The 10,665-nt window shown below is 33.9% G+C and overlaps 1 protein-coding gene across 1 annotated transcript in view; it reads right to left on the reverse strand.

The window, feature by feature from the left end:
* SLC39A10 (solute carrier family 39 member 10) overlaps nt 1–10,665 on the reverse strand; it is an 86,243-nt gene that overhangs the window by 55,797 nt on the left and 19,781 nt on the right. The window contains 3 exon segments of the mRNA XM_017863754.1: nt 4,327–4,534; nt 7,175–7,982; nt 7,984–8,191. Of these exon segments, the coding sequence (XP_017719243.1) occupies nt 4,327–4,534; nt 7,175–7,982; nt 7,984–8,191 (1,224 nt within the window).

Raw genomic sequence — 10,665 nt, forward strand, 5'->3', positions numbered from 1 at the left:
TGCTTAAATTTAATCACAATTCATTTGGTATAAAGCAAAACAAAACAAAAGGTATCTTTTAAAACTTTATATAAAACAATATACAAACTATTAAAGACCACTAATAAATGTTTTCTTTATATGTACCCAAGATACCATATGCAATAAAAAAGCGCCAAATGTCTGAAACAAGCTTCACTTATTCTGCAAATTGGGTTGCTTAAAATGCTAAAGGTCTTCAAGCTTAGTTATTCACTGACTCCCTTTCTCATTATCTAGAGAGAAAATGCATTCTTTTAAAAAGAAGCGCTCATCTGTGGAAACTTTCTAATTAACTTGGTTCAAAGCATGTGCAAGATGGCAGTTTTCTACACTGCTTCAGCATTTTAATTGACAGAAAATGCTTAGCAGCCTATTCACAACCCCCCTTGGTAATTAAGCTAGGGTCAACTCTATGACTAAATGAGCCAATCTTGTGAAACAAACGATTTCTACCATACACAGTATATAGCATATTAGGTTTACAGCAGTCTTTGAACAAAGTTAATGAGGTAGTAGCTGTGCCACTATGGGAGATTTATATAGAACAAGTTAACCTTTCTTAATGGTGCAGTAGTCATTAAAACTAATTACTAGCAGGGCATTATCTCTAACAATTATTAACATCTATCAGCACATAATTAATTCAAGCTGCATTTCTGACAATGCTAATAACCACCTGCAAACAACTAATCAATATTCACTATTAGTAACATATTTGTTTTCAAAGCAAATACAATTTCCTCTAAGGCTTTTCAGATTGAATAAGCTGTAACTTTCAATATTACTATAGTCAAGCATCTGTCAACAGCTTCATTAGAATATATTGACTATGGCAATATAGTAATCCACGGGTAACATAACAACAAAGAACAAGAAGCTTTTCAGAAGACTTCAAAATAAGAAAAAAGCTATTAGTTTTAACTTTAGATCAGTCTCAGTCTCCATTTTTCTCTGTAAGGAACAAATAAATCTATTTTATTTGTAATTAAGTTTAATCTCAGACCTAGCTTCCCCTTTCTCCTGCCACAGTGAGAATTTACAGGCACCTGAGAGGGACTAGGCCTCTCAGGGCGCTTATTCATCCACCAAGATCAGTAAGCATGAAGTCAAGAAAGAGGACAAATTTATCTATTCAAAGATCAGAATTCAAATCTAGTTCAAAGACCCACTTTTCTCTGCCTTTACTGATCTTACCACAGGGCCCCACTTGTTTATCAAGAAGACCATTCTTAGATTTTTTTAAACCACCAACTTATCTATACTTAAAACAATACTTGCAAATCTGTCAAAATACTAGTAAAAATAATTCTATAAAACTTGCCTCATTTCTCTGCCACTTATATTCTAGGAAAGCACTCTCCAAAACCTTTTCAGGAGGAAACAGTAGAGCAGGAAGTATAAGAATTACAGCACAGTGGTTATGATTATATGTTGTAGAAGGAGAATACTATAGTTCATAGCATGGCTCTGCTACCTGGCAGCAGTTTGTGTGACCTTGGGCAAGTTACCTGACTTACTCTCTAAGCCTCCTTTTCCTCACCAAATGAAAGTAAATGAAAGTGCCTGTATAGTGGGTTTAATAAATTAAAAGAAATATCCTTGTAAAAATGTTTAGTACAGCACATGGTAAAGTCCCAATAAACATAGGTTTTTGTTTTGTTTTGAGATGGAGTCTCACTCTGTTGCCAGGCTGGAGTGCAGTGGTGCGATATCGGCTCACTGCAACCTCTGCCTCTCTGGTTCAAGCAATTCTCCTGCCTCAGCCTCCCAAGTAGCTGGGACTACAGGCGCACGCCACCACACCCAGCTAATTTTTTGTATTTTTAGTAGAGAACATAGATTATTATGATTCATTTATCTAGTCTACATTTATTTTCCTACTGCAAAGATATTAATCAGAAATAGAAATGTAGGTGCCTAAAAGACTTTACTTTTTATGTAATAATATTTCCTTTTACTTGTATCTTTATCGCAAATGAAATTCTTACATACTGGAATGGGATATCTACCTTATTCCTACACTATGAAATGTTTAAAATTCTGTCCTATCAATACTTTATTATGCCAGAATTCAGTTTTAAGTCCATATTCATACAAATCATTTTGCTCATTTTACTACTATCCTCTAAAGCCACCCTATCTGGCATTTCATCCAGAACTGTGTTCACAGTAATTCCATCAGTTTTTCATTACTTTATGGTTAAAAAAAAGAAGTTCTCAAAACTAATTTTGAGGACATTCATTATCAAAGTATACCAAGCTGACTGATACATTCACATAATGATCTTCAAAGACACATTTCAACAAGTGTATTTCCTGGATTATAACTGAACGCTTACAGACTAATATTAAGCAATTGTATTCATTCAATCAACATTAGAGTTTAAAAGGTTTAGTCACTGTATTAAAGCAACTAAAGTCCAACAAAAACAGATTAATTTAATTATTAAGATCCCCCAAGATCTCTACTATGAGGGAGACATCTAGAGGTGTCAAGGAAGGGAACATAGTTTAGCCTAGTATGGTCACTAAGTTTACCCAGAGGGGCCAATACTTGAACTGAATCTTTGAGGAATCACAGTCGTCAGTCAGGCACGGGGGTTTAGAAAGTGAAGAGGGAGAGAGGGACAGGAGAAAAATGGCACAATCTATTAACAGTAGTTTATTATCGTTAGAACTGAGAAAAGAGGAGAGAAATGAATGATGAGGGGTAAGAATGTCAAGACACACAGGGAGGATCATATTACGGAAAGCCTTGTGGGCCAAGTAAAGGGCTCTGAACAATATAGCATGATGCAGTTTCCTAAAATGGATGAGAAAAAATATAACTAGCACATCACGTCAAATCCATGTTCCAGAGATATAAAAAATATATATTAGTGAGAAAATACAAAGTATTAAGTAGTGTGAAGACACATGGGAAAAATCACAAAGGTGGTATCAGAACTAACTTAATTTGGAAGACAATGTCATAGGGATTAGATACTCAGAGGTTTCATCAGACAAACCTTAGGGTTTATGGGCTCTGTCAGTTTCCTTATCTTGTTTTTAGAAACAAGAATCATATAATCTCTCCCTCACAGGATTACTGCTAAAACTTAGTGGGGAAAAAAATGCATTTAAAACAGCACATAAGATAGCAAAATGGTTACAGGATTGAATCCCAGTACTACCATTTATGAGCTCTGAGATATTAGAAAAGTTACTGGGAAGAGTAACATTACCTGCCTCATAAAAGTGTGGTGAGGAGTAAATGAATTCAGCTTAGAACAGTGTCTGCAATATGTGTTTAAGTAAATAAGATTTTAAAAGTATGTATTAACAAAATGTTAGCTATCACTATAAAGAAAAAATTCTGTGTCAGAATCTCTTTGCATTTTAGAAAGATAAATCTAGTTTAAGTGCTAAGAATGTCTTGCAAGGGGACACAAACACAGGCAGGGAAGGTTATGAAGTTATTTCAACAATCCAATAACCAAGAAAATCCAGAATTGTTACGACAGAGTGGATGGAGTTAGAAGATACTGAAGAGATAGCTTTAACTGGACTTCATACCTGATGACAGAATGGGAAAAAAACGAAAAGAAAAAAAAAGAGAAAAAGAAAGTCAAAGAGGTCCAGATTTTATCAAAAGAATGAAATGTAATGATATTTGGGATCCATTAAGGGGTACAAATTTTGTGTGGAGTATAAGTTTTGAAATATTAAGTGGGAGGTACCTGTGAACACCAAGGTGGAGCCAAGTGGGTACCACAAAAAAAGAGCCTAAGAGAAATTTAAAAATAGTTTTGGTTTTACCCTAGTTGAAACTCTCTAGAAATGCCCATAATAAAGTTCACGTGCCAAGTTTATTAGGCATTTCTCAGACATTCCTTGAGTTTACACACAGTAGCTTCCCTTTTTATGTCTTTAAAATTTAAATCATCTTTGCTTTTCAACAAAGGCATCCTGATAAATGTTAAGTAATTAGAAGAACAAATAACTTTATTTAGGGGTCCCATTACTTATATTTGCTTATCAAAAATAATCAACTTATCACAAATCTGTATATCATTTTTAATCTAGTACTCCATCCACAGCAAAATATCCCTTTGTAATATGCCAGAAGAGATAAATAAAACATATTGTGCCTCCTGTCTTCCCCCAGTTTCTTTTAAACATGCGCATCTAAACCTGATTAAAATATATTTAAAGTCTGATACCAAAAGAAAGCCAATAATTTAGGATTATTTTCTAATTCAACTACAGTTTAAAAAGTAACTACAAGTACTATTTTAAGGAGAAAAAACTTAAAATTTCTCTTACCTGATGCCCCTATATTTGCCTCATCTTCAGGAACCAGGTTTTTATCCTTATTTATATCTTCAACTAAAAGTTTGTCAAAATGCTCAATACAAAGTCTGCTGTCGATTTGATATAACAATGCAGGGCAAAGGTATGTAAATAAATCAGTTGAGATAGGAGAGTTGGCACCATGACCATAGTATTTTAATAACTGAGTGACGTTCAAACACTGCAAGGAAAGTGATAAAACAAACTAAGTAAGAGTGTCTTTAAGGAGATTACGCAAAAAAATAAATTACTGCCTAATAAATATTCTAAATATTACTTGCAAATAATCTGTAATACATAGATATCTATTACAAATAAAACTTTTTAATAAGAATTTCTAACAGGGATACACTCAACTATATTACCCAAAACTTTTCATGGACTTTAATAATTTTCTACTCCAACACATGAAAGATAATGACTTTTTGTCATGGATAAGGATGACTCACAACTATATCCCCAAGACTCTCGTAGGATGATGAGAAAAATCATTTCCCTATCAAATTGCAATCATCGGTGACTCAAGATCCTTATCTGTGGAACAGATTAAATAGATTTAGAGTACTTTAATGGCTTATATTAAAATACACCATAATATAGACATTTTCATTGCCAAGTGCACTCCAAAAGCGTATTGTTTTGGAAAATTCTAGCCCAATGTCCGTTGATAGGAACAAAACTGGAAGATAAAAATAAAGGCAGCTTCATTCACTGGTACTTTAAAAACAAACAAACAAAAGTAAGCTTAACACTGATGAAAGAGGAGAAAAAAATAATAATAAAAAACAAAACAAAGCAGAAAACAAATAGCCAACAGGTGTGGATCCATCATATGGTTAAAAACAAGCATCTAAATTATGGCAAAAGAGACTGGCACTGTCCCTTTGTCACATATATCTGCTCTGGTTGCATGCTTGTTTATTAACTTGCTATCTCACTATATGGTTTTATCTATGGCACACAAAAAAAAACATGAAAACTAAAACCTATAAACACACAAAATGATTCTTCTTAGTTTTTTTTTTTAATTTTATTTTTTTCTATTTAGCACCACTTAATTGCTTTTGATCTTCTTAGGTCTCAATTACCATAAGGTACTACTCTATTAAAAGTATTGAACATTTCAGAATCATGAGATTCCCAGTATGCATCAGACCTATCAGAATGCCATTAACAAGTCTAATGATGCAAACCTCATGGATGTGATACAAAGAGGAAATGAACAATAAGATCTAGTAATTACCAACAAAATATTCTAGGATATTATCTTAAGTCATAATAATTATCCTAAGTCATAATAATTAATGCACTGTAATCCCAGCAATTTGGGAATTTAAGGCTAGAGAACTGCTTGAGGCCAGGAGTTTTGAGACCAGTCTGGGCAATATAGTGAGACTCCATCTCTACAAATAATAAATTTTTGAAAATAATAATATAAATAATAAAATGAATGCATACTTCAAAAGCATACTAAGATCTTGATTTATTTTAAAATCAGTATTTATAACTGCTGAAAACCAAATAGCTGATGATTTATCTAGGGAAGAAACACAAAGATATTTACCTAGACATAAGACATATGTCAATGATAGTGACAGAAAAGGATGTGGTCATTTTCCACAGTTGATGGTGCTACTTTCTATACATATGAACAACAATTCAACAATTTTTCTAAACTTAGTAAGAATGCTAAAAATAGAATAAACAAGGAATCAACATCCCTTTAATGAAACTAAAATGAATGTGCTTAAGGTGAATAGTTAAAAAGAAAATCAAGGAGCCAACCAAATGTGTAAGTACCCAAGAGTATGAAAATTTTAAAGGAAAACAGGACATCCCATTACTATTAGTTTCTTATTATTATACCTTTTTATATTCATCCTAAGTCTGTGAAAGGCCTGAGAAAAAAACAATTATCATCAGTAAGTAGGCCTTGCCATAAAGTGACACAGAGAAAACAAGCTAACCATATGTGCAAAATACCTGACTTTGGAGCTACATCAATGACTTGGAAACACTGAATAGTTAATTCAATAAATTAACAACTTATGAACTGGAAACTGTTCTAGTTACTTCCCAAGAAGACAAATTGAACAATTTAAAAAATTTAATTTTCAAATACCTGGAACGTGGCTAACAATAATAACAGTAAGAGACTAGCTTGGAGAGTCAATTCATAAGGAATACATTTTCTAACAACATTAAAACACTTAGTCTTCAGATACATACTATAAAAAAAATTTCTTAAAAATATATTTAGATTTGAGGAAACCAAATTTGAGAATATAAGAAACAAACAAATGCAAGTGAAATTCAGATTTTAAAAATCTTTTTTTTTTCTTTTTTTGAGATGGAGACTCACTCTGTCGCCCAGGCTGGAGTGCAGTGGCATGATCTCGGCTCACTGCAACCTCCACCTCCCGGGTTCAAGTGATTCTCCCCCTCAGCCTCCCGAGTAGCTGAGATTACAGGTGCCCACCACCATGCCCCGCTAATTTTTTGTATTTTTAGTAGAGACGGGGTTTCACCGTGTTAGCCAGGATGGTCTCAATCTCCTGACCTCGTGATCCACCCACCTCGGCCTCCCAAAGTGCTGGGATTACAGGTGTGAGCCACTGCACCCAGCGGCTTAAAAATCTTTATACTGATTTTAATTCCTTAATGTCTTCTGTTCATGAACATTACCTGATGTTTCATAGGTAAAGATATGGAAATACATTTAAATATGATTAATACTCCACTGTTATTTATCTTGTTTTTAAAATGCGCCACAATTATCTGAGAATTATGAAGCAGCTATCAGACATCTTTTTATACTTACTTCATGATGATGGTCATCTTCATTAAGATCTTTTCTCAAAGAAATTATTGCATTATTTTTAACATGTGGTGCTTCTCTCTTTCTAGTATGTCGAAGTTCACCTTCATTATCAGGATCAAGATCTTGGTGTCCATGACCAGGATCATGACCATTACGTTCTGGAAGATGTACATGAGAATGACCTGGGTTATGTACACGATCAGGTTTGTGGACCCGATTATGCTCATACTGTTCACCCTGATCATGGTTAGGGGGAAAACCTGGTGTAATAACCTCAGAATTTTCATTACTTTTCCTCCCTTTTTTCTTCCTCTTTCCTTTCGGTAGTTTAACATCAGATTGTTCCTGGGTTTTATTGGTCTCTGTTGAAGGTTCATTGCTAGGCTCCCCACGCTCACTGGGAGTAATGGAATCGTTATGAAAATGGTGAGTATTGTTATGATCAAGATGATGATGCAAACGATGGTGATGACGTAGGCGGTGATTATGGTCATGCATATGTTTATCATCAGATTTTACAGACACTTCAATTGTCTCTTTCTCTGGATCACATTTATGGTTTCTTTTTGTTGATACACTGGTCACAGTTTGATTTTCTGAATTTAAATGATTATGGGAATGCTGGTGGTTATGTGAGTGAAAATGCTTTCCCTCTTGAACTGCCAAAATATCTAAATGAGAAACATGATCGTGGCCAAGATCCTCATGATTAATCTCAACTACTTTTCTCTCTCCAAGGCCCAAGTTTGTTAAAAGTTTCTCCAAACCAAAAAAGGATAATCTTCCATTTTCGCCATAACGCTCAAAAGTTTTCAATATAGTATTTTTTTTCATTTTCAGCAGCTTGCTTTGAAAATTTGCTTGGCTCCAATTCTGTCATTCCACGATGCTGTCTGTGAAGTGCCTCAGGGCCATGGTCATGTTCTTCATGGCAATGGTTGCAATGATGAAAAATAAATGTCAGCAAACAAATGAGGCAAAATTTTGTGTGCATATGTACCTTCATTTCTATTTTTCCTAAAGAGATTTAAAGAGAGAGACAGTATTAGTTTCTACCTAGACACATTCAAAACAATCATAAATTCTCTAGAAGTTGCCAATCCACTAAAAGAAAGTTTCACTCCATTTCCTTCATGATAAAATATGTTAAGAATCAGAGAAAAGTGAAACTGTCATTATTCACATATGGTAGAATTAATTATGCAGCATGCCTTAAAGAATCTTTAAGAATTAATAAGTTAGTTTAGTACAGTTACTGCATATAAAGACAGTAATAAATTATATTCCTATATACCAGCAATAATTAGAAAACAAAACTCAAAAATAGTAACATTTACAGTAGCAAATAGCTAGGAATGTATCTAACCAAAGACATACAAGAACTTTACATATAAAAGAGAGAAATTATTGAGAGAAATATTATTGAGAGAAAATTATTGGGAGAAATAAAAGACCTAAATAAATGGATGGCTATATCATGTTATGATTGGATAAGCTATGTATCCAATACAATCCCAGTCAAAATCTCAGAAATTATTTTGTGAAAACTGATTAACTGTTTTTAATATTTATGTGGAAACAGAAAGAGCCAAGAATGGCTAAGATGTGTTCCTTGAGGAACAAAATTGAAGCATTCACTCTATGAATTATTAAAGATGCTGTGGTATTTGGTGCAGTAACTAACAAGACTAAAGGAACAGAAGACAAAAGCTAAAAACCAGAAAGGATGGTCTTTTCCTTGGTGCTTGGTCAATTAGGTTTCCACACAAAAGGAAATAATAAATAAAATGTGACCCTTACCTCACATCATTACAAAAATCAATTGCTAATAGCTCGTGAATATAAATCTGAAACAAGAAATGCTAAAATGATAAAGTGTCCAGAACTGTCCAGTTCAATGGGAGCCACTAGTCACATATGGGTACTTAAATTAACTAAAATTAAATTTAAAATGCAGCCTCTCAGTCACCCTGGCCACATTTTAATTGTTCAATAGCCACATGTAGCTAATGTCTACTACGTACACACAGAACATGTCCATCATTATAGACAGTTCTATTGGACAAGCATACTTCAAGAAGCTAGAAATATAAGAGCCAATTACGTAGTTTTGAAGTTTTCCAGAATAGATGAAACTAATTTCATACTATTCTATTTAACCCATTATATCCAAAATATTATAACTTCAACATCTAATCAATATAAAAATCATTAAAATATTTTACATTCTTTTTAATACTATGTCTTTGAAATCTGTCATGTATTTTACACTTACAGCACATCCTAATTCAGTCTATCTGTATTTCAAGTGCTCAACAGACACATGTGGCTACTGGCTACTGTACTGGAAAGTGCAGATCTTGAAGGTTTGGAAGACTAATTTTAAGACCTTCGAGACAGAACACAAAATTGATAATATATTACACTGAAATTAAGAATTTATGTTTCATCAAGAGACATCCAAAAAAAAAAACCTAACTAAAAGGCAGGCCACAGACTGGGAGAAGACTACCACAATGTACCTTAAAAAATATATAAGGAACTTCTACACATCAATATGAAAATTACAATAAGACGACCCAATGAAAAAATGAGTAGGTAACTTGAACAAGCACTTCATAACAACAGCCAAACTGCTAAGAACCAAATGAAAAGATGTTCAGCTCAGAAGTCTTCAGGAAACCAAATTAAAATCACAATTAGACACCACTATATACCCTACAAAAAGAACTAAAATATAAAATACTGCCAATATCAAAAGTAGGCAAGAGTATATGGAATTAAACGGAACTTGTGTACAATGACAGTAGGATTATAGATTGTATCTTCTGAAAAACTGTTTGGCAAGATCTGCCAGAAGCTGAAAATAAGCCTATGCACTCGCAGAGCAATTTCAGTCTGGGGTATATGCCCAAAAGAAATCCATGTACATGAATACCATCATGAATATTCACATAATCATTATTTACCACAGTCAAAACTTAAAAAAGGCTGGGCGTAGTGGCTCACACCTGTAATCCCAGCACTTTGGGAGGCCAAGGCAGGCGGATTACCTGAGGTCAGGACTTTAAGACAGGCCTAGCAAACACGGTAAAACCCTATTTTTACTAAAAGTACAAAAATTAGCCAAGCATGGTGGCATGTGCCTGTAAGCCCAGCTACTCGGGAGGCTGACACAGGAAAATCGCTTGAACCCAGGAGGCGGAGGTTGCAGTGAGCCGTGATCGTGCCACTGCACTCCAGCATGGGCAACACAGACAGAGTCTGGTCAAAAAAAAAAAAAAAGAAAAAACAAATAACAACAAAAAACACCTGATAAAAGCCTAAATGTTCATCAACAATAAAATGATAAATGAAACAGAAAAATCTATCACACAGGAATAAAAATGAAATTACAGCTTCATGCATAGATGAATTTCACAAATATTGGGAAAAAAGTGATAAACACCAAAGAAAGCAGTATAATTTTTTTTTTTTTTTTTGAGACGGAG

The sequence above is a fragment of the Rhinopithecus bieti genome, unplaced genomic scaffold, assembly GCF_001698545.2.
Source record: "Rhinopithecus bieti isolate Rb0 unplaced genomic scaffold, ASM169854v2 scaffold_64265, whole genome shotgun sequence".
NCBI classification, from domain to species: Eukaryota; Metazoa; Chordata; class Mammalia; order Primates; family Cercopithecidae; genus Rhinopithecus; species Rhinopithecus bieti.